Source organism: Mobula hypostoma, chromosome 30 (assembly GCF_963921235.1).
Source record: "Mobula hypostoma chromosome 30, sMobHyp1.1, whole genome shotgun sequence".
NCBI lineage: Eukaryota > Metazoa > Chordata > Chondrichthyes > Myliobatiformes > Myliobatidae > Mobula > Mobula hypostoma.
In genome coordinates, this window is record NC_086126.1 from 5,235,642 (window position 1) to 5,260,535 (window position 24,894).

The 24,894-nt window shown below is 48.8% G+C and overlaps 1 protein-coding gene across 3 annotated transcripts in view; it reads left to right on the forward strand.

Annotated features, from left to right (window-relative positions):
• LOC134339761 (sorting nexin-32-like) overlaps positions 1-24,894 on the forward strand; it is a 59,278-nt gene that overhangs the window by 15,037 nt on the left and 19,347 nt on the right. For all 3 annotated transcript variants that reach the window (XM_063036527.1, XM_063036526.1, XM_063036528.1), the window contains exons 3-8: positions 3,414-3,524; positions 6,547-6,668; positions 11,777-11,900; positions 12,427-12,531; positions 16,019-16,124; positions 22,507-22,582. In XM_063036527.1, the coding sequence (XP_062892597.1) occupies positions 3,414-3,524; positions 6,547-6,668; positions 11,777-11,900; positions 12,427-12,531; positions 16,019-16,124; positions 22,507-22,582 (644 nt within the window). The remainder of the gene's footprint in view (positions 1-3,413; positions 3,525-6,546; positions 6,669-11,776; positions 11,901-12,426; positions 12,532-16,018; positions 16,125-22,506; positions 22,583-24,894) is intronic.

Here is a 24,894-nt window from a genome sequence, read left to right on the forward strand (position 1 = left end):
ATCTCCTGCAACGCTTCAGTTGGCGAGACTGGCGTGGAATCGGGTCCGCAGTTGCCACTCCAGGCCGCTCCTGGAGATACCGAGGGCAGCCGGTGTCCAGGATTGGGGACCCACCGGAGTGACGAACCGCAGTTTGAGTGCATCTGTAGATCACAGAGTCGGACAGTACCCCGGTCACCTTGAAAAGTGGGGGGAAAAGACATTAAAGAGAGTAGTTCGGGCTTTTTCACAGATGAGCCTTCAGTCTCCCTCTGGTGCCATATTGGCTCCTGCCCTCAGTGAGCTTGGGGTAATGGTGGGTGTAGGGATCGGATCAGAGTTGGTTTATTTCTAAGGTATTAAATATAGATATCTCTCCTCACCCTATTACTGCTATCTTTGGACTACCTAAAATTTCTAGTAATCTTTCCCCTTCAGCCCGTAGAATGATTGCATTTCTTACTTTAATGGCGAAAAGATGTATTTTACAACATTGGAAAGAGCTTAATGCTCCAACTACCTTTTTTTGGTTTCCTCAGACGATTTTATGTTTGAATTTGGAGAAAATTAGAAGTAACCTTTATGATTCTTCATTTAAATTTGAACAGATTTGGGGACCTTTTATTCGATATTTTCATTTAATGTAATATTTACCCTTGTTTTTTTTTCACTGTTTTTAATGGAGGTCGGGATTGAGGACGTGATTTTAAGTTTAACTCTGTTTGGTTTCAAGTTAGCCCATTGCTTTGCCTTGCTTTTAGTTAGCTGCACGGTGGGTTTTTTTTTGGGTTTTTTTTTCTTTTTTTTCCATTGATATATATAAAATTTAGTATAATATTATGTTATCTTGGTTTCTTATGTTTAAATTACATTGTTTGTAGTATTTTCTTTTTGGTATTGATATCTTTTGGAATTTTATTATACTTTAACATTGTATTAATGTTTATATGGCTTACCTTTTTTGTATACTTACTCAATAAAAAGATTTAAAAAGAAAGAAAGGATCAGAGTTGGTTTACTTGTTGTCACAGGCACCGAGATACAGTGAAAAGCTATTCTTGTGTACTGTTCGTACAGATCAGATCATCGCACAGTCCATCGAGGTGGAACAGGGTAAATCAATAATAAAAGGCAGAATAAAGCGCAACAACTACAGAGAAAGTGCAGCGCAGGTTAGCAGGTGCAAGTCATAGCGAGGTAGATTGTGAGGTGGAGAGTCCGTCTTATCGTACAATAGTCTGATAGCAGTGGGGTCGAAGCCGTCCTTGGGGCCCGGTGGTACGTGCTTTCAGGCCTGACGGGAGGGGAATGTCTTGGGTGGGTGGGGTCTTTGATTATGTTGGCCGTTTTACTGAGGCAGCGGGAAGTGTAGGCAGAGCCCATGGGGGTGGGGGGGTGGTTGGTGGCGAGGCTGGTTTCCGTGGTGTGCTGAGTTGTGTCCACAACACTCTGCGGTTTCTTCTGGCCGCAGGCAGAGCCGTTGGCACACCGGCCCACGATGACTATTTTTTTTTAAGATTATGAGAACACTCAGTCCTCTTTTATTGTCATTTAGAAATGCATACATGCCTTAAGAAATGATACAATGTTCCTCCGGAGTGATATCACAGAAAAACAGGACAAACCAAAGACTAACACTAACAGAACCACATAATTATAACGTATAGTTACAGCAGTGCAAAGCAATACCATAATTTGATAAAGAACAGACCATGGGCACGGTAAAAAAAAAGTCTCAAAGTCCCGAGTCGATGGACTCCCGAGTCCCCGATAGCAGGCGGCAAAAGGGAGAAACTCCCTGCTATAAACCTCCAGGCACCGTCAACTTGCCGATGCCTTGGGAGCAGCCGACACTGAGTCCGTCCATCCAAAAACTTAGAGCTTCTGACCAGCCCTCCGATACAGCCTCCCGAGCGCCATCCTCTGCCGAGCACCTTCGACCTCTCCCCGGCCGCCGAAACAAGCAAAGCCGAGGATTCGAGGCCTTCTGCTCCGGAGATTCCGGTTACCTCACAGTAGCAGCGGCAGCGAAGCGGGCATTTCAGAAGTTTCTCCAGATGTTCCTCCGTACTCTCACGTCTGTCTCCATCAAATCAGGATTGTGCATGGTACCCTACTTGACGGATGACAGATACCATTCACCGAAGAGGCCGCGCGCGCTGCGTCACGCCGCCATCTTCTCCTCCTCCTCCAAGAATTGGGGAGGATTCTTTCTGTGTGCAATCGAGGAACGTGCCGAATTTCTTTAGCCTCCCGAGGAAATAGGGATGCTGGTTCACTTCCTTGGTCGTGGTGTGACCAAGTGGTTGGACCAGGACGGGCTGCTGGCAAAGTTTACTCCCGGGGGGCCTGGAAGTCCTCAACCCACGCGACCTCAGCACCGCTGACGTCAGCAAAGCCAACGGTGCATGGATAGGGAGCCAGGCAGGTGGGACTAACTCTCAAGGCAGCACGGGTCAGTATGGATGAGTTGGGCTGAATGGCCTGTCTCACTGAGGTACGACTCTGAGAACACTGTTGTATGCTGGCTGGGCCTGTGCGCGCTGTGGCAAAGTCATGGCAAAATTATTATCACGTACACGTAGGTCACCATATTCTACCGAGGTTCACCTCCTTGCGGGAATTTGCAGGGAAGTAAAGAAATGACACAGAATTTGTATTCTGCAAGAAGAAAATAGAGAAATGTATGTCCCACGGTAGCAGGGCGGTTGACACGACACCATGACAGCTTGGGGCATTCTGGAGTTCAATTCCGGTGCCAATCTCGAAGGAGTCTCTGTGCGTCCTCCCCCGTGGAATGGGTGTGTTTTCTCCGGATGCTCCGGTTTCCTCCCACAGGCCAAAGACGCGCCGGTTGGTAGTAAATTGGTGATTAACCCTCACCTCATCAGGCGCACCAGGGGTCACTGGGGCAACATGGCCTAAAGGATCAGAAGGGTCTGCTCCACACTGTATCGCTAGATAAGTAAAACTTTGTGTAAAACTATTCATAAAGACTGACAAGCAACCAATGTGCAAAGCAAGACAAACTCTACAAATAATAATATTGTGAACACAGGGTTCGGGGGGGCACGATGATCCTGATGAAGAGCCTCGGCCCGAAACGTGGACTGTTGACTCTTTTCCATAGACGCTGCCTGGCCGGCTGGGTTCCTCCAGCATTTTGTCCGTGTTGCTCTGGATTTCCAGCGTCTGCAGGTGTTTCTGAAGGGTGTGTTTCTGCGCCGAGCTTTTCACTTCTCTGAGGTGCAGAGTCGGTAAGCGTGTGCGGTCGGTGACCAGAAGGAAGAGCTGGGTGAGGTGGTGTGTGGGGTTGTTTCTCTCGCAGCCAGTGTAGCTTGTAAGCACATCATCTTCTTCACCGTGGTCTGTGGTTTGTAGCTCGTGAAATCCGGCTGCATGCTGCTCTTCACTTTGTACTTTCCACCTTTCAGACGAACCTCCCCCACTTCAAGCAGCCGGAGTTCTCTGTGGTTCGACAGCACGAAGAGTTCATTTGGCTCCACGATGCCTATCTGGAGAACGAGGACTACGCTGGGATCATTGTGAGTGTTTGTAGGCTGGAACGCAGTGGGGTCCCTTCAGGTAGCTGCCGGAGCACGGTGCCGTGGGTTAGTCACAGAGTGAAGCTCCCTCCGCACCGTCCCATCACACACTCCCGGGGTCAGACACAGAGTGAAGCTCCCTCCGCACCGTCCCATCACACTCTCCCGGGGTCAGTCACAGAGTGAAGCTCCCTCCGCACCGTCCCATCACACTCTCCCGGGGTCAGACACAGAGTGAAGCTCCCTCCGCACCGTCCCATCACACACTCCCGGGGTCAGACACAGAGTGAAGCTCCCTCCGCACCGTCCCATCACACACTCCCGGGGTCAGACACAGAGTGAAGCTCCCTCCGCACCGTCCCATCACACACTCCTGGGGTCAGACACAGAGTGAAGCTCCCTCTATACTGTCCCATCACACACTCCCGGGGTCAGTCACAGAGTGAAGCTCCCTCTACACTGTCCCATCTCTCACTCTCGGGGTCAGACTCAGAGTGAAGCCCCTGGATTCTACCACCAGCCTAGCAGCTGTTTAACATGCTCCCCTCCATGTGTTTGGAGTGTGGGAGGATACCGGAGCTGCCAGTGGGGGAGAATCCACACAGTCACAGGGAGAGTGTGCAAACTCCCCACAAACAGTGGCAGAGGTTGGGATCAAACCCAGTTCTCTGGGGCAGTGAGGCTCTGCCCCTCAAACCAAGTCACTAGCACTCACCTCTTCTGTGGGCCTCCTGCTGTGTACAAGTTGGCTGCTGAGGGATCTCATTGAAGCATACCAAATATTGAAAGGCCCAGACAGAACCGAAGTTGGGAAGATGTTTCCTATAGTGGGAGAGCCTAGGACCAGAGGACACAGCATCAGAATAGAAGGCTATCCCTTTAGAACGGAGGCGAGGAGTAATTTCTTTAGCCAGAGGGTGGCAAATCTGTGGAATTCCTTGCCACAGGCAACTGTGGAGGCCAAGTCATTGGGTATATTTAAGGCAGAGGTTGGTAAATGCTTGGTTATTGTTGAGATTAAGTGCAGGCTAAGTCTTCCTGGCCTTCGGAGCCACACCACCTAGCAATTCTCCAATTTAACGCTAGCCTAATCACGGGACAGTTTACAACGAATGACCAATTAACCTACCAACCGGTACGCCTTTGGCCTGTGGGAGGAAACCCACGCAGTCACGGGGTGAACTGTACAAGCTCCTTACGGGCAGCGTCAGGAATTGAACCCGGGTCACCCGCACTGTAAAGCGCCGTGCTGGCCACCACGCTACCGTACCGCCCTAGTCAGTGGCGTCGAAGGTCACGGGGAGAAGGCAGGAGAATAGGAGGTTGAGAGGGGTAACAAATCGGCCATGATGGACCGGCAGAGGAGACGCTGGTCAGGAAGAACGGAGCTGTTGGACCCAGATGCTTTTGTGCTCCAAGGGCTTCTTCGGAGGTTAAGAATGAGGCATAAAACTTGTTGCTTGCGATCAAGCGCTTGGTCACAGGAACAAAGAAAGACGGGAGAGGAGAGGAAGAGAGCCTAAGGGGGGGAAAAAAAAAAGAGAACTAACAAAGGTGGTCAGGTTCCTACAAAAAAATTTAACCAGTGAAATGCAAACAGGAGGAAACGTGCAGATGCTGGAGATTTAAGCACACCCAAAACGCTGGTGGAATGCAGCAGGCCAGGTAGCATCTACAGGAAGAAGCACAGTGGCCAGATTTAAGTAACATGACTCCTGCCACAAAAACCGAGCAGCTTCCTGAGAAATAGAGGTAACTGTAACCATATAATATAATTGGTCAGTGAGTTTTCCAATGGTTACAGTTACCTCTCGTTCTCAGGAAGCTGTGGCAGGAGTCACGTTACTTAAATCTGGCCATTTCTTTGGTTAAATGTCTTTGTTGGACGTGTATCACTCACGCACGCACGCCAGGGGCTGAGGGAAGATCTGATCAAGGTTTTTAAGGTTATGAGAGGCTTAGATAGAGTGGACAGGGAGTAGCTGTTTCCCAGGGTTGAAATGTCTAACACCAGAGGGCTTGCATTGGAGGAGAGAGGGGGTAGGTTCAAAGGGGGTTGTGAAGGGTAAGAGTTTTGTTTCCTCAGTGGTGGATGCCTGGTGTGGTGGTGGAGGCAAACACATTAGAGGCTTTAAGAGATGTTTGGATAGGCAGGTGGATGTGAGGAAGATGGAGGGATGTGGACATGGGGTAGGTAGGAGGGATTAGTGTTTGCTTTTGATTTTAGTTGGTCCGGCACAACATTATGGGCCGAATGGCCTGTTCCGGTGCTGTACTGTTCTATGTTCATAAGAAAGTTAGACTGCAAGGAAAGTAACTATTCTACCACCCAAAACAACGGAGCTGAGAGGGGAAAATAAGTCGGCCATGATCGGATGGCAGTGCAGACTCGGTGGGGTGAACGGCCGGATTCTGCTCCTGTATCTTGTGGTCTTGCAGTGGTAACCTGACCTCATCAGTACCCATTCCGTTTTACAGTGCCGAAGGGGAGACTAGTCCCTGTTCAAGTGTATCGCTGTCTGACTGTACATGTATACAACGAAACGAAACAACGTTCCTCCAGACCACGGTGCACCCACAAAGCATGTATCACACACAGAACATAAACCAAAACGTTACCATTATTAAGTTAATAAAATGTATGTAGTATGCAGCATAGGTTAAACACCTCCTTGTCCTGGTGACGAGACCTTGGTGGTGGCAGGGTTATTCAATAGTCTCACAGCCTGAGGAAAGAAGCTGTTACCCAGTCTGGCAGTCCGAGTCCTGATACTCCTGTACCTCCTTCCCGATGGTAGTGGGTCAAAGAGATTGTGGGATGGGTGATTGGGATCCTCAACGATGCTTTATTCCTCAGTCTGTCAAAAGTGGTAGGGAGGGAGACCCCGGTGGTCCTCTTGGCAGTTTTTACCTACAGGGTCTCTCAGTCCAGACAGGGCGCTCTCGATGGTGCTCCTGTAGAAAACTGTTAGAATTGGGGGGGTGGGGCGAATGAGTGTCTGAGCTCTTCCACTGTTCACAGATCCCGCCCGCGCCCCCGAGGCCCAACTTCGACGCGTCGAGAGAGAAGCTGCAGAAGCTTGGCGAGGGCGACGGCTCTATGACCCGCGAGGAGTTTGCCAAGATGAAGCAGGAGCTGGAGTCGTAAGCCGGGCTGGGGGCGATGTCGGGGGGTGGGTGTTATTGGTTGATTAGGGTGGATTGATCATAACTGTGATGGGGTGGGAAATTACCTACAGATGACCATTCCCAGGGAGAAAATTGCTAATATAAAGGGGCTTAATTTTTGAGGTGATCTGGCATCTTTCACCCTTCCTTCTCAGACCTGATGAAGGGTCCCGGCCTGAAACGTCAACTGTTTATTCATTTCCATAGATGTTGCCTGACCTGCTGAGTTCTTCCAGCATTTTGTGTGTGTTGCTTTGGATTTCCAGCATCTGCAGACTGTGTTCTGTATCTCCTTCCCGGTGATGATACTGAGAGCAGATCACATCCTTGGGGGTTCCTGATGAAGAATGCAGCTTTCTTGTGCCAGTGCTCCTTGCAGATGTGATCAGAGGTGGGAGGGAGCTTGCCTGTGATGGACTGGGCTATGTCCACCACTCTTCTGTTCCAGGGCACTCTACTGCTGCCACAAAACAACAAAATTTCGCCGCTATAGGACAGATGTGGAAGCTTTAAATGATGCAGAGGAGATTTATCAGGATGCTGCTGGGATTAGCGTGTCTTATGAGGAGAGGTTGAGCTCGCTAGGGCCTTTCTGTTTTGGAGCAAAGGAAAACTGAGAGCTGACTTTATCGAGGTGTACAAGGTAAAAGGAATAGATACTGGACAGCTAGAGACTTTTTCCCAAGGTGGAAATGGCTAATATGAAAGGCTATAATTTTTAGGTGTTGGGAGTAAAATATGGGGGGGGGGGTGAAGAGATGACAGAGGTAGGTTGATTGATTGATTTATTTATTTACAGAGAGTCATGGACGCATGAACTGCCCAGCCAGGGGTGGTGGTAAAGGTGGTTGCATTAGGGGAATTTAAGAGGCACATGAATGATAGAAAAATGGAGGGCTATGTAGGGGGAAAGAGATTGATCTTGGAGAAGGTTAAAACGTTGGCACAATACTATGGGCCAAAGGGCCTGTACTGTGCTATAATATTTTATGATGGAAAGCTGAAGTGATAACCGGGAAGGATGGAAACACTCAAAAGGTCGGGCGGCATCCGTGGGGAGAGAAACGGTTTGATTTCGGGTCTGAAGCACTTTGTCAGAGCTGTGAAAGAGAGATGGGTAGAGCAGGGCAAATATCTTTGATGGGGAGAGACCAAATGTGGAAGTTAAGGAGCAATTAACATTATTTCCTGGTGGCCAAATATTTTAATTCCAATTCTCATTCTGATATGTTGGTCCATGTGCCAAGGTGAGGCCACCCTCAGCGTGCAAGAGCAACACCTTAAAATCTGTCTAGGTAGCCTCCAACCTGATGGCGTGAATATCAATTTCAACTATCGAGTTTAAAAAAAAAAAAAAAATCCTCCTCCCCCCCCCCTTCTATTCCTCATTCTGGCCTCTTGCCTCTTCTCACCTGCCTATCACCTCCCCTGCCTCCTTTCCTTTCTCCCATGGTCCACTCTCCTCTCCTATCAGATTCCTTCCTCTCCAACCCTTGACCTTTCCCACACACCTGGTTTCACCTCTCTCCTTCCAGCTATCCTCTTTCCCAGCCCCTACCTTTCAAATCCTGGTGTCTTCCCATTTCCTTTTCAGCCCTGAAGAAACGTCTCAGCCCGACAAGTCGACTGTCTGTTCACTTCCATAGATGCAGCCCGGTCTGCTGAGTTCCTCCAGCATTTTGTGTGTGTTGCTCTGGATTTCCAGCATCTGCAGACTGCCTCGTGTTTAACATTGATTAAAGCTGCTTTTTTCTGTGTAACATCTTGTAACCTTATAGGGCTTAGCCAGATCACAAGACTTTACCAAAAAAAAAGGAAGTTAAATTAAAGGCATCCGTTAGCCTTGCGAGACCATGGATCTGCGCCTGGAAAGTCTTCACTCTCCAGGGTGCAGGCCTGGGCAAGGTTGTATGGAAGACCGGCAGTTGCCCATGCTGCAAGTCTCCCCTCTCCACGACACTGATGTTGTCCAAGGGAAGGGCATTAGGATCCATACAGCTTGGCACCAGTGTCGTCGCAGAGCAATGTGTGATTAAGTGCCTTGCTCAAGGACACAACACGTTGCCTCGGCTGGGGCTCGAACTCTCGACCTTCAGGTCGCTAGTCCAAAGCCTTAACCACTTGGCCACCTGCCCACCAAAACAAGGAAGGAGCAGTTTTTATAATGTCAGGGAATCTGATATTGCGTCCTGTCAGAAAGTGTCATATCCAGGCAGAAGTAGATGTATTATTCCTTGAGTATTGAATACAGGAATTGGGATGCTGTAGAAGTTTTATAAGACTTAATTTGGAGTATTCGAATCCTGATGAAGGGTCTCGGCCTGAAACGTTGACTGTTGGCTCTTTTCCATAGGTGCTCTCTGGCCTGCTGAGTTTCTCCGCACATCTTGTGTGTGTTGCTCGGAGATGTATGTAATTCTTGTCACCTACCTACAGGAAGGATGTAAATAAGTTTGAAAGCGTGCAGAGAAAGCTTACAAGGATGTTGCCAGGACTTGAGGACCCGAGTTATCGGGAAAGGATGAATAGGTCAGAATGCGGGAAGATTTGATAGAGGTATACAGCACTGAGGGTATAGATCAGGCAAATACAAGCAGGCTTTTTCCACTGGGGTTGGGTGAGACTAGGACTAGAGGTCATGGGTTAATGGTGAAATGTTTAAGGGGAGACTGAGGGGAACTTTCTCACTCAGTGGGTGGTGTAAGTGTGGGATGAGTGCCAGCGGAAGTGGCAGCTGCACGTTTAATTCCAACTCTTAAGAGAAGTTTTGATAGGTACGTGGATGGGAGGATATGGGGGCCATGGTCTGGCTGGGACTGGGCAGAATAACAGTTTGGCATGGACTAGATGGGTCATCTGCGCTTAAGTGAGACTAGAACTAGAGCCCATAGTTGAGGGGCAAAAGCTGAAATATTTAAGGGGAACTTGCGGAGGGACTTTCCTCACTCAGAGGCTGTTGAGTTTGGAATGAGCCTCCATTCATTAGCGTGTTCCTCTGGCTCTCCCGTTCATTCCCAACCCCTCTGCAGGTGGGGAATGAGGAAGCGGGCGGAGCATTTCGACAACTGCTTTGTGCCTGTTTTCACTGGGAGAACGCACAGACTGGGAGTAAATGAATCTGGGCTGTCTGAGTTGTTGGGGTGGGGGTCCGCTACGCTTTGGGATGGAAGGAGCTTGGGGTTTACAATCTCGCGTTTGGCAGGGAGGAGTCCGTGTTCTATTTAAATCAAATCGAGTTTAATTTGTCATTCAACTGTACATGGAGACAGCAAAACGAAGCAGGGTTCCTCTGGGGGCCAAAGTACATGGCACGTTCAAAATAGCAAGCAAAAAGAAAACAGTCACACAAAAAAAAAACAACAGATAGTCCAGGGGTTCTCATCCTTGAGTCCACAGACCCCCTCAGTGAATGGTGCAAAATCCATGACATAAAGGCTGGGAACCCCTGTTCTACTCACGTGCCCAGTGTGGTTACAAGAGTAGGTGAGAGGCTGGGAACCCTGTGGGGAACAACTCTCCTCCTGGCTCCCCAAAGCCCATCCACCCCCTACAAGGCTCGGGTCAGGAACACAACGGGATGCTCCCTTCTAGCCTGGACGAGTGCAGTTTCTACGGTGTGCAGGAAGGCTGACACCAACCTGGACATAGTGCTCCCCATCCACAACCATTCGCTCCCTCCCGCCACTGACCCACAGTAGCAGCAGTTTGTGCCGACTACAGGGAGCACTACAGCAACTCACCAAGACTTCTGAGACAGCTTTTTCCAAAACTGTAATCTTTTCCAGAAGCATAAAAGCTGAATTACATCATCGTCTGCTCTGCCGTTCAGTCATGAGTGGTTTATCCCTCTCAACTCCATTTCCTGTCTTCATATCCTTTGACACCCTTACTAATCAAGGACCTAGCAACCTCCACATGTGACTTAGCCTTTATAGCCGTCTGTGGCAGTGAATTCTACAGATTCACCACAGTCTGGCCAACAAAATTCCTCCTCATCCTTCTAGATGTCCTTCTATAAGACTGTGTTCTCTAGGCCTAGATTTCCCCCACTTTAAGAAACATCCTCTCCAATTCTGCTTTATCTAGGCCTTTCAATATTGGATAGGTTTCAACGCGATTTCCCCTTCCCTCTTCATTTAAACGCACAGAGCCATCAAGTATTCCTCATATGTTAACCCTTTCATTCCCGGAATCCTTCTCATGAACCTCCTCTGGACCCTCTCCAATGCTAGCACATCTTTTCTTGGATAAGGAGCACAAAACTGCTCACGATACTCCCAAGTGTGGACAGAACAATGTAAAGCCTCAGCACTACATCCTTGCTTTTGTATTCTAGTCCTCTCGAAATGATCACAAACATTGCATGTGCCTTCCTCGCCACCAACTCAATCTGCAAGTTAGCCTTCAGGGAACCCCCTGCGAGGACTCTCAAGTCACCTTGCACCTCCTGATTTTTGGATTGTCTCTCCATTTAGAAAATAGTCTACGCCTTCATTCCTTCTACCAAAGTGCATGACCATACACTTTCCTGCACTGTATTCCACCTGCCATTTCTTTACCTATTCTCCTAAACTGTCGAAGTCCTTCTGCAAACTCCTTCTTCGACACAAACTGGCCCTCCACCTATCTTCACATCATCCACAAACTTAGCCTCGAAGCCGTCAATCCTGTCGACTGAACATCGACTGTTTATTCCCCTCTGTAGATGCTGCCCTGACTTGCTGAGTTTCTCCAGCAGACTAGGAGCTCTGACAGGGACCTTAGTGGTAAGGAAAGATTTAATAACCAGTTTTACGCTGACACAGAAGGGTGCTGATGCAGGCACCTTTAACATCTCTGCCGATGCTGGAAACCTGGAGTAACTCACAAAATGCTGGAGCAACTCAGCCAGCCAAGCAGTATCTGTGGAGGGAAATGGACAATTGGCATCTCAGGTCATCCAGTGTCGACCTTAAGCATTTTCTATCCATCTCCCTCCACAGATGCACTTCGACTCGCTCGGTTTCTCCAGTAGTCTTCTTTGCTTCGGAGGGATCAGTCTGACTGTATAAGTGTGGCCAATGATCTCTCCTTCTCCCCTACAGCGAGTACTTGGCCATCTTCAAGAAGACGGTGGCCATGCACGAGGTCTTCCTGCAGCGGCTGGCTGGTCACCCTGTGCTCAGAAAGGATCACAACTTCTACGTATTTCTGGAGTACGATCAGGATGTAAGTCCGGCTGCCATGGCGCCGCGATAGTCCGGCGGTTAGCGTAACGCCGTTACGTCGTGCAGCGTCAGTGACCCAAACGCCACAGCCTGTAAGGCATTTGTCCGATCTCCCAAGTATTTTCCCGAGTTCAATGTATTGTCTTTCCAAGCAATCTGTACGCAGATTTTAAATGTGCCACCTCCTCGATGGTAGTAATGTGAAGAGGCATGCCCTGGGTGATGGGGGCCCTTAATGACGGACGCTATCTTCGTGAGGCATCCGTCACCCTTTGAAGATGTCGAGGTGGGGAGGCTACTGCCAATGATATACCTAGTTAGAACTTCCTGCAGCCTTCTCCGATCCTGGGGCGTGGCCCCCTCCGTACCATACGAATCCTCAGGCTTCTGTGCCTCCTGCCCGATTGGGGGTGAGGAGGAATGGTGTGGTCTGGGTGGTGGGGATCCTTTGCAGCACCTCCCGCAGATACAGCCGACGGTGGGGGAGGGACGTGCCTGTCATGTAGCGAGCTGCTTTCTTCCAACAGCTAAGCGTCCGCGGGAAGAACAAGAAGGAGATCCTGGGCGGGTTTCTGAAAAACATTGTGAAGAGCGCCGATGAGGCGCTGATCACCGGCATCTCTGGCATCAAGGTGAGGCTCAAACTGCTTAACTCGTTGCACTCCGTAAAGCAAAATGCTAATAATTGGCCGCGCTCTTGACCCTGGTGCAGGATTGACGGATGCTTTCAATTCGCTTTAAACTTTACACAGTATAATAAAATCTTCCAGGAAGACTGGAAACAAATCCTCGTGGGTATCAGCAGGGTGCAGTAAATATCTCCCCAGTAAAGCAGATGTCTGAATGAATCAGAATTGGGTTTAATATCGCTGGCATATGTCTTGAAGTTTGTTTGTTTTAGGGCAGCAGTACACTGCAATACATAGTAACAAAAAAAACTATATAAGTATTCATTAAGAAATTAAGCAGTGCAAAAAGAGAGCAAATAGCAAATAAAAGAGTAAAACATAGGTAGTGTTCATGGGTTAGATTATGAGGACACTCAGTCCTCTTTTATTGTCATTTAGAAATGTATTCGTGTACTAAGAAATGATACAATGTTCCTCCGGAGTGATATCACAGAAAACAGGACAAACCAAAGACTAACACTAACAGAACCACATAATTATAACGTATAGTTATAGCAGTGCAAAGCAATACCATAATTTGATAAAGAACAGACCATGGGCACGGTAAAAAAAAAAGTCTCAGAATCACGAGTCGATGGACTCCCGAGTCCCCGATAGCAGGCGGCAAAAGGGAGAAACTCCCTGCCATAAACCTCCAGGCACAGCCAACTTGCCGATGCCTTGGAAGCAGCCGACCCCAGCTGACCCTGACCCCATCCGTCCGAAAACTCCGAACTTCCGACCAGCCCCTCCGATACAGCCTCCCGAGCGCCATCCTCTGCCGAATGACCTCTCCCCGGCCGCTGAAACACGCAAAGCTGAGGATTTCAGGGCCTTCAGCTCCGGAGATTTTGGTTTCCGCACAGTAGCAGCGGCAGCAAAGCGGCATTTCAGAAGTTTTCCAGATGTTCCGCTGTGCTCTCATGTCCATCTCCATCAAATCAGGATTGTGCACGGTCCCCTCCTTGACAGATAGCAGACACCATCACCGAAGTGGCCATGCGTGCTGCCATTTTCTCCCCCCCTCCCTGTCCATTTAGAAATCTGACGGCGGAGGGGAAGAAGCTGTTCCTAGGACATTGAGTGCAGCTCCTGTAGCACCACCTCATCGGTAGCAATGAGAAGAGGGCATGTCCTGGGTGGTGGGGGTCCTTGTTGAAGGGCGCTCTCTTTTTGAGGCATCGCCGTTTGAATGTCTCCTGGGTGCTAACAGGCTGGTGCCCGCGATGGAGCTGGCCGAGTTCACAACTCTCTGCCTCTTCTTCCGATCCTGTGGAGTGGCCCCCTCCGTGCCGAACGGCGATACGATGCTGTCCACGGTACATCTGTAGAAACTTGCGAGAGTCTTCGGTGACAGCGAGAAGACGTGGAGACCTTCAGAGAGCAAGGGGGAGGGCAGAGCGTAGAAGCTATGGGCTGAGAAAATGTAAGCAGAGGGTAAACTGTGATATTTACACCAGGAATACAATAGCTTTAGAGGGATTCCTCCATAAATAAAGGCATCCGTTAGTCTTGCCAGACCATGGATCTGCGCCTGGAAAATCTTCACTCTCCAGGGCGCAGGCCTGGGCAAGGTTGTATGGAAGACCGGCAGTTGCCCATGCTGCAAGTCTCCCCTCTCCACAACACCGATGTTGTCCAAGGGAAGGGCATTAGGACCCATACAGCTTGGCACCGGTGTTGTCGCAGAGCAATGTGTGGTTAAGTGCCTTGCTCGAGGACACAACACGTTCCCTCAGCTGGGGCTCGAACTCACGACCTTCAGGTCACTAGTCCAATGCCTTAACCACTTGGCCACGTGCCCACTGGGATTCCTCCAACAGTGTGCTAATATGGTGTGTGTTCTTGCGTCCTGTGGGTGGATCACACATGATGTCACTGGGCACCAACTCTGACTGGGGACGCTCCGCCAAACATAACCAAGTCTCCTTGGACTCCCAGTGAAATGTAGCTGTCGTGCCTTCTTCTCGCGTCCTTGAGGAACGCCAGGGTTGATTGTCGGCGAGGAGGAGATGTTAACGCCGCTCCGCACTGACTGTGGTCGCCCGGTGAGAGGAAGTCAACCATCCAGTCGGACCAAGGGTAGATCTTCAGAGATACTGACACCCAGGAACTTGAACCTGCTCACCCTTTCCAGTGCTGATTTCCCCCGACGAGGACTGGCGTGTCTTCCTCGTCTTCCCCTTCCTGAGGTCCGCGATCAGTTCGTTGGCCCTGCTGACGTTCAGTACGGGGCTGTTACTGTAACACCACTCGGCAATGACCCATCGCTTTCCTGTACACCAATGTGACGTTCAGCCAACAGTAGTAGTGTCATCAGACGGCGTTTGAGATGTGCCCAGCCACACAGTCATGGGTGTAGAGAGGCTAGGCACGCATCCTTAAGGTGTGCCAGTGTTGATTGTCAGCGAGGAGGAGACGTTATTTCCAATCCGCGCTGACTCTGGTCTCTCGACGGGACGAAGACAAGGGTCCAGTTGCAGAGGGCAGGTTCGGAGGCCCAGGTTTTGGAGCTTGTTGATGGTATGATGGAGTTGCAGTCAATAAGAAAACAGCCAGGCGTAGGTATTGCTGTGGTCCAGGTGATCCAAGGCCAGGTTGAGAGCCAGTGAGACTGCATCTGCTGTAGACCTATTGTGATGGGCAGGAGTTGATTCTGGCCCTGAACCTCTCAAAGCACTTCATGGCAGGAGATGTGAGTGCAACTGGGCAATGTCTGAATGTTGGGATTTAATGATAGTGGATACTGGAGTATTGTTGCATCTTTGATACTTCCCACAGGTGATACAAGCTGCTGACATGGGGATGGGGTTTAGAGCAAATGTAACCGCTACACTAGTCACACTGTCCCGGAGAGAGACACTGAGATGTTCCTAGGGTCAGACATAGAGTGAAGCTCCCTCTACCCCGTCCCATCACACACTCCAGGGGTCAGACTGAGTGAAGCTCCCTCCACACCGTCCCATCACACACTCCCGGGGTCAGACACAGAGTGAAACTCCCTCCACACCGTCCTATCACACACTCCTGGGGTCAGACACAGAGTGAAACTCCCTCCACACCGTCCCATCACACACTCCCGGGGTCAGACACAGAGTGAAGCTCCCTCTACACCATCCCATCACACACTCCCGGGGTCGGACACAGAGTGAAACTCCCTCCACACCGTCCCATCACACACTCCCGGGGTCAGACACAGAGTGAAGCTCCCTCCACACCGTCCCATCACACACTCCCGGGGGTCAGACACAGAGTGAAGCTCCTTCTACGCCATCCCATCACACACTGCCGGGGTCAGACACAGAGTGAAGCTCCCTCCACACCGTCCCATCACACACTCCCGGGGTCAGACACAGAGTGACATTGCCCCTAAAACTGTTACCGGGGTGGAACAGCGTGGAAAGGAAGTGTCTGAAACGTTTTACTTGCTTCTGTCTTGACTCTCCTGCAGGAAGTGGATGAATTCTTTGAGCACGAGAGAACCTTTCTGATTGAGTATCACAATCGGGTCAAGGATGCCACCCTGAAAGCAGACCGCAAGACACGATCTCACAAAAGTACGTACCCCACCACCCCCATGGCCAAGTTGACTGTTCATCTGGGTTTTATTTAATCCCACTTTGTCCAACTTCTCTACAACTGGGTTCCCTGTTGTCCAGACCCACCACCACAGCCACCTCGTTTGAACCCGACCCTGTTGTGTAACAAAATTAGATTTTAGTTGATCGCAAACTTGCAGTGTGTGCTTGCCTTATTCCAGCCATCTTCATCCATTATAATTTTTTTTTAAAAAGAGAAACTTCTATGAATTTTAGCATGGGTTCCCAAGATCAGGATTGTTTGATGTCATTTCCAATACACCAGTGCACAGGAGAACAAATAATTGTTACTCCGGATCTGAGGGGTGGGTCAGTGGGTGGAGGTGTTGATCAGCCTTGCTGCTTGGGGAAAGTAACCGGTTTTCGAGTCTGGCGGTCCTGGTGTGGACGCTACGTAGCCTCCTCCCTGATGGGAGTGAGACAAACGGTCCGCGAGCAGGGCAGGTGAAATGCTTCCTGATGTTACTGGCCGGTTTCCGGCATCCTTCTGAATTGTTGTCCTTGATGATGGGAAGGCTGTTGCTGGTGATGTGTCTGGCAGCTTGGTCTCATCTTAATCCGATTTTAAAACCTAACGGTCCTTCTCCTGCAAGCTCTCACCTGGCCAGTCTAGGGTTTAATCTAATCTTAAAACCTCTGGAGTTGTGAGCACTGTTCCCTAACTCTTTTGATTTATTTTTATCATTGAGGTGCAGCGTGGGACTGGCTCTTCAAGCCACACCACCTAGTCACATCACAGGACAACTTACAGTGACCAACCGGTTCATCCTTGGGCTGCGGGAGGGAACCCACGCGGTCACGGGGAGATCGTACGAACTCCTTACAGGCATAAGCGGGGATTGAACCTGAGTCAGCTGTACTGTAAAGCGTTGTGCCAACCACTGCACTCTAATTCAAGCTGAGTTTTCTGTGCTTTGCATGAAGGAGGGGTGTAAGCTATTCGTTTAATTTGCTACCCTTTCTCTTTAATCTCTGGCCTCGATGGGACCCACAGTGGTGCTTCTGTCCGTAAATCACCGCACCAGTTTAAGAGACTCACTAGTGCCCCCGTGAGGGCATTTGGGGAAAGCCAATACAGATCAGCTTTTTTCTGAATGCTTGCAATCTGAATGTTATTTTTTTTAATTGCCTTGGTTAACCACCACCCCCCCCCGGCAAATATTCCTCTAACCTTCTTAACTTTTCCTGTTGGCTTCCATACTTGAAATTGTATTTAATTTTTTTAGAGCTGCAGTGCGGTTCAGACTGTTCTGGCCCAACAAGCCACACTGCCCAGCAACCCGCCATTTTACCCTTTGCCTAATCACGGGGCAATTTACAATGATCAATTAACCTACTAACCAGTACGTCTTCGGACTGTGGGAGGAAACCCACGTGGTCACGGGAAGAACGTACAGACTCCTTACAGAGGACACTGGATTTGAACTCCAAACTCTGCCCTGAGGTGTAACGGTGTTGAGCTAACCTCTACACTATCGTGGCACCTTTTAGGGCATAGAACGTAGGACAGAACAGCACCATACAGGCTCTCGATGTGCCAACCTTTTAACCTACTATTACTTGCTGCCCGTTGCACCACTGGCGTTTCGGGCAGCAGTGAAGGTCCTCCATCTCTGGCGGTGCTCACGGTGTCAGTGGCTTCCTCTCTGTTTTCACCACTGTCAAGTTGAGCAAGTTCCAGAGGGAGACTCGGGAATACTGTCTCACCCAAGTGTAGAAAGGTTCTTCATTGCCATTCCCGTTACAATTTTGTTTGACCAGTCAGGGTTGTCAGCCCTGAGTTGAATCTCCGAGTCTGGAGGACTGGTGGGCCACTCTTAGTCTGGCTTTTACCCTTTGACCCTGTTTTGGCCTGGGTGACCTTACCAAGAGCCAAAGCATCAAGTCCTGACTCCAGCCCATATAGCTCTCTCGGTCATTGACACACAGAAGTGTCCAAACCCTACGACAAGGTTGTAGGTTTAGTCTACTCTATAATCAATCTAACCTTTCCCTCCTACATGACCCTCCATTTCTTATTTTTCTTTTATCCATGTGCCTATCTCAGTGTCTCTCAGATGTCCCTAATGTATCTGCTTCTACCACTACCCTGGCAGGGTGTTCCACACGTGTCTCTCTGTCTCTGTGCCTCTCTCTCTGGAAAAAAAACAGCAACCATCTCTGACATCTGCTCCCCCCAAGTATTCCTCCATTCTCCTTAAAGTTATACCCCTCTCATATTACCCATTTCCACCCTGGAACTAGGTTTCTGGCTGTCCAGTCGATCTGTGCTGCTTATCATCTTTGTCAAGTCTTCCTTCGCTCCAAAGGGAAAAGCCCTAGCTCACTCAACCTCCCCTCACAAGTCGTGCTGTGTAAATCTCCTCTGCACCCTCCAGACCCTCCAGAGGTTAATCTTGGTTTTCAGTTTCCTGCCCCTTGCCACCAGCAAGGCCACTTTGCTCGGACTTGCAGTAACTTAAAGTTACCATTTGTTGCGGTGTTTAGTCTGCTGGCATTGCCAAACTTGACCAGGTGCGTCCACACCCTTTATTTTTAATTTATTTTTGTGGGGGGTGGGGTGTGTGGGGGTAGCACGGCCGTTAGCTCATCAATTCGCAGCACCAGACAATGATCAACGATCGGGTTTCAGTTCCTGCCACTGACTGTAAGGAGTCTGTACGTTCTCCCCGTGACAGTGTGGGTTTCCTCCGGGTGCCCCGGTTTCCCCCCACATTTAGGTTTAGAGTTGTGAGCGTTCTGTGGTCCGTCAGTGTCGGGGAGCAGGAGTGAGTGCCATTGCTATTACAAAGGAAAATCTGCCAGGCAAACTGAAAGGTCTTAAGATGGATAGGTCACCTGGGCCAGATGGACTACATCCCAGAGTCCTGAGAGAGGTTGCTGAAGAGATAACGGATGCATCGGTCGCGATCTTTCAAGAATCAATTGATTCTAGCATGGTCCAAGAGGACTGGAAAATTGCAAATGTCACTCCACTCTTTGAGGAGGGAGGAAGGCAAGAGAAAGGAAATTATAGGCCAGTTAGTCTAACCTCAGTGGTTGGGAAAGTGTTGGAGCCTATTATTAAGGATGAAGTTTTGAAGTGCTTGGAGACTAATGATAAAATAAGTCAAAAGTTAGCATGGTTTCTGTAAAAGGAAATCTTGCCTGACAGATCTGCTAGAGTTCTTCGAGGAAGTAACAAGCAGGATGGACAAAGGGGAGGCAGTGGATGTCATTTACTTGGATTTTCAGAAGGTGTTTGATAAGGTGCCACATGAGGCTGCTTAACAAGATAAAATCTGATGGTGTTACAGGAAAGATACTGGCATGGGTAGAGGAATGGCTAACAGGCAGGAGGCAGCGAGTGGGAATAAAAGAGGGCCTTTTCTGGTTGGCTTCCTTTTACTAGTGTTCCTTGGGTCAGTATTGGGGCCGTTACTTTTCACATTGTTTGTCAATGATTTAGATAATGGAATTGATGGCTTTGTGGCAAAGTTTACAGATGATATGAAGATGGGTGAAGGGTTAGGTAGTACTGAGGAAGCAATGCGATTACAAAAGGACTTAGAAAAAATTGAAGAATAGGCAAAGAAGTATGAGGGGCTATGGGTATCCCTAGGTAATTTCTATAGTAAGGGCATGTTCGGCACAGCTTTGTGGGCCGAAGGGCCTGCATTGTGCTGTAGGCTTGCTATGTTTCTAAGTGGCAGATGGAATACAGTGTTGGGAAATGTATGATGCATTTTGGTAAAAGGAACAATAGTGCGGACTATTATCTAAATGGGGAGAAGGTTCAAACATCAGAGGTACAGAGGGACTTGGGAGTCCTCGTGCAAGACTCCCAGAAGGTTAATTTTCAGGTTGAGTCTGTGGTAAAAGAAGGCAAATGCAATGTTGGCATTTATTTCAAGAGGAATCGAATATAAAAGCAAGGAGATAGTGCTGAGCCTTTGTAAGACACTAGGCAGGCCGCACTAGGAGTATTGTGAAAGGTTTTGGTCATTGGAGAGAATCCAGAGGAGGTTCACAAGGATGATTCTGAGAATGATGGGGTTAACAGAAGAGCATTTCGTTGCTTTGGGCCTGTACTCACTGGAATTTAGAAGAATGCAGGGGGGATCTCACTGAAACCTCCTGAATGTTGAAAGGACTAGATAGGGTGGATGTGTAGAGGATATCTCCTGTGGTGGAGGTATCCACAACTAGAGGGCATAGACTCAAAATTGAGGGTGACCCTTTGGAACGGAGGCAAGGAGGAACTTTTTTAGCCAGAAATCTGTGGAGTGCTCTGCCACAGACTGCGGTGGAGGCCAAGTCCATGTGTACATTTAAGGTGAAAGTTGATCACTTCCTGATCAGTCAGGCCATCAAAGGGTATGGCGAGAAGGCAGATGTATGAGGTTGAGTGGGAGCCTGGATCAGCCATGATAGAATGACTGAGCAGACTCGATGGGCGGAATGGCCTAATTCGGCTCCTATGTCGTATGGTGTTGGCATCGGATGACTGGAGACACTTGCAGGCTACCTCCCTGCCTCACAAACCCCACTGATTTGATTCGGCACAACTGTCAGATTTCACTATCTTTCAACACGTGTGACTTCATTGTCTGCGAGCAGTTTGTACGTTTTCCTCGTGACCGCGTGGGTTTCCTCCGGGTGCTCTGGTTTCCTCCCACAGTCCAAAGACGTACCGATTTATTTTCCCTCTCAACCCCATTTTCCTGCCTCCTTCCCTTTTCAAAGACTCATCTCATGCTTTCAATGTTTATGTATTTATTTATTTCTCTTCGTACTTACACAGCTTGTTGTCTTGTGCAGACTGGTTGTCCGCCCTGCCGGTGTGATCTTTCGCTCAGTCACGGTTATTGGATTTATTGAGGGAAAAACAAAATAAACCTCAGGGCTTGTATATTGTGACACAGGTGTGCTTTGATAATAAACTTACTTTGAACCTTTCACACCCTTGCTAATCAAGAACCTGTTGACCTCCGATTCAAGTATACCCAATGACTTGTCCTCCAGAGCCGTCTGTGGCAATGAATTCTGCAGATTCGCCACAGACTGGTTGAAGAAATTCCTCCTCATCTCCATTCTAAAGGGGCTTCCCTCTATTCCCTCTGGTCTTACACTCCCGCTATAGGAAACCTCCTCTCCACTTCAACCCTACCTAGGCCCCTCAATATTTCGATGAGATTCCTCCTCCCTCTCCCCCCCGCCCCACCATTCTTCTGAACTCCAGCAAGTGTAGGCCCAGAGCTATTAAACACTCCTGATACATTCTTCTGAACGACCTCTGGAACTTCTCCAATGCCAGTAGATCCTTCCTTAGATACTGCTCACGATACTTCCAAGTGCGGTCCGACCAGTGCCTTGTAAAACCTCAGCATTACGTCCTTGTGATCTTACCTTTTTTTTTTGTGTGTGTGAAGGCTAATTTATACTTGTGCGTACGAGCTTACGCCGTAGCCTACGCAAGTGGGTTACGGCGTTGTGAGCATTTATACTTGTGCGTTGGTGTGTCTGCGTCGCTCTGCAATTCACCGCCGAAACGCTAGTTGGCGGTGGGGTTTCTGTGCCACTGTGTTGAAACTCAAACTTCAAACAATGGCGACTGAAACTGAAGCGGGGTGTACAGTACCGTTTCTGTAGGTACAGTGTAGTTTCACTTAACAGAATCGGGAAGTTTGAGCCAAAATTTGATTTGTCAAAAAAATTCAGCATGTACACGCATGTGCACACACCTGCCCACGCAAGGCTTCATGGTCATGGTAGTCTTTCTCCGGGTAAACACAAGTTTAAAGCGAGCGTCTTTTTTTCGTAAAAAGCGCAAATCCTCTTTCAGTTAACGAAAACAGGTACTACTGTAGGTCTTTCGTAAAAGCGAAATGTCGTAAAGAGAATGTTCGGAAAGCGGGGGACACCTGTACTCGGAGACTGGCAATCACCATTTGAGTTTTAGCTTCGGGTGGAAGTCAACAGGCTGTAGCAGCTAGCTACAAACTGGCATCAAGCACAGGGTCCTCCCTAATTTCGGAGGTCTGGTCTGTAAAGCTTTATTGAAAGCACTGCAGCCAGAGTTCCTTCCCTGCCCTTCAGTCGCCCAGTGGGGAGCTATTGCAGCGTAGGAGGAAATGCGATGCTACCAAGCGGACCGATCACAGTTGTTGCGGTCTGCGACGCCGCGACACGTTGTTACATTTTGGGGGAGGTGCACGTTGGGCTACGACGTAGGGTTCGCGGCATAGGATTATGCATACATTTGACGCACAAGTATAAATCAGCCTTAAGCCTTGATCTGGCTCTGGGGTCACTGGGCCTACATCCAAATGACCAGAAATGTCGCTTCTTGCCTCCGCAGACGTGGCTGAAGACTACATTCCAATCTCCTCCTCGCTGTCCAGTTTGGGAACCTTGGACGCAAGCCCCCTCAGCAAGTATGGGAGCCCAGTTTTCCGAATATTGTTTTCTGCTTTGTTTGATTCTGGTCGCTTTCAGTGGCTGGAGTTGGGGGTGATGGGGGTGGAGGAGTAGGGGTAATGGTGGGGGGGAAAAGAGACTTGCTGTTACCTCAGTGAGACGTTCTTGAGTCAAGTCCTGCTCCAGTGACCCATAATCTAGACCCATAATCAAGGACTGGAGGAACTCAGCAGGTCAGGCAGCACCAGAATAGAGCTTAGAATCAGGTTTAGCGTCACCGACGTGCATCGTGAAATCTGCTGTTTTGCGGCGGCGGGCAGCACGTTGCAATGCATAATAATTTTTTTTTAAACTATAAATTACAATGAGAAGTGAGACTTGTTTGCAGGAGGGGCAGGACTGGCAGCTCAATGTTCCTGGGTTCTGTTGTTTTAGACGCGACAGAGCGGAAGGGGTTAAAGGAGGAGGGGCGGTGTTCCTAGTCAGGGAAAATGTCACGCCAGTGCTCAGACAGGACAGATCGGAGAATTTGTCTAGTGAGGACTCGTGGGTGGAATCAAGGAATAAGAAAGGTATGACCACGATATTACAGACCACCCAACAGTCCTAGGGATTTAAAGGAACAAATCCGTAGAGAGATTGCAGACTGTTGCAAGGTAAATAAAATTGTTATAGTAGGTGGATTTTAACTTTCCACATAGTGACTGGGACTCCCATACTGTAAAATGACTAGATGGGATAGAGTTTGTCAAAAATGTTTAGGGAAGTTTCCTTCATCAGTACATAGAAGTCCCAATGAGAGAGTGTGCGATACTGAATTTGCTGTTGGGGAAAGTGACGGAAGTTTGTGTGGGGGAACACTTTGCATCTAGTGCCCATGATGCCAGTAGTTTCAAAGGGAATGTGCAGATAAGCAGGTCTAGTCTGTGAGTTGAGATTCTAAATTGGAGAAAGGCCAATTTTGACGGTATCAGAGAGGATCTGGCAAGTGTGGATTGGAACAGGCTGTTTTCTGGCAAAGGTCAACTTGGTAAGTGGGAGGCCTTGACACTTTGAGGGTGCAAAGCTTGTATGTGCTTGTTGAATAAAAGGCAAAGATAACAGGTGTGGGGAACCTTGGTTTTCAAGAGATATCGAGGCCCTGGTTAAGTGTTTTAAGGTGCATAGCAGGTAGGAACAACTGAGGTACTCGTGGAGTAAAAGAAATGTAAGAGAACACTTGAAAAAGAAATCAGGAGGGGTAAAAGAGGTTGTAGCAGACGAAGTGAAGGAGAATCCTAAGGGATGTTAAGAGCAAAAGGATTGTAAGGGACAAAAGTGGTCTTCTGGAAGATTAAAATAATAATCCATACATGGCACTAGGAGAGATCTTAAATGGATATTTTGCATCTGTATTTCCTCAGGAGGCGGACACAGAGTCTATAGAAGTGAGGCAAACCAGCATCAACTTCATGGACCATGTACAGATTGCAGAGGAGGAGGTGTTAGCTGCCTTGAGGCAAACTAGGGTGGATAAATCCCCAGGGCCCTAACAAGGTGTTTCCTTGGACCCTGCGGAGGCAAGTGCAGAAATTGCCAGGGCCCTGGCAGAGAGATTTAAAGCATCTTTAGCCTCAGGTGATGTACTGGAGGACTAGACGATCGCTAATGTTGCTTTCTTATTTAAGAAAAGCTCTAAATGTAAACCAGGAAATTGTAGGCCAGTGAGCCTGACGTCAGTAGTGGAAAAGTTGTTAGAAGGTATTCTGAGGGACCAGATATACAAGTATTTGAGCAGATGTAGACTGATTAAGGATAGTCAGCATGGCTTTCTGTATGGTGGGTCTTGTCTAACCAGTAGAGTTTTTCGAGGAAGTTACCAGGAAAGTTCATGAAGGCAAGATAGTGGATGTTGTCTACATGGACTTCAGTGAGGCATTGGGCCAAGGTCCCGCATCTGGTCAAGAAGGTTCAATGGCTTGGTATTCAGGATGAGGTAGTAAATTGGATTAGACATTGGCTTTGAGGGAGAAGCCAGAGAGTGGTGGTAAAGGATTGTCTCTCTGACTGGAGGCCTGTGACTGGTGGAGTGCCGCAGGGATCAGTGCTGGGTCCGTTGTTGTTTGTCATCTACTTCGATGAACTGGATAATGTGGTTAACTGGATCAGCAAATTTGTTGATGACGCCAAGATCGGGGGCGTAGTGGACAGTGAAGAAGACTATCGTGGCTCTCAGCAGGTTCTAGACCAGCTGGGAACGTGGGCTAAAAAATGTCAGATGGAATTTAATGCAGACTAGTGCGAGGTGTTACACTTCAGTAGGGTAGGTCTTACGTAGTGAATGGTGAGG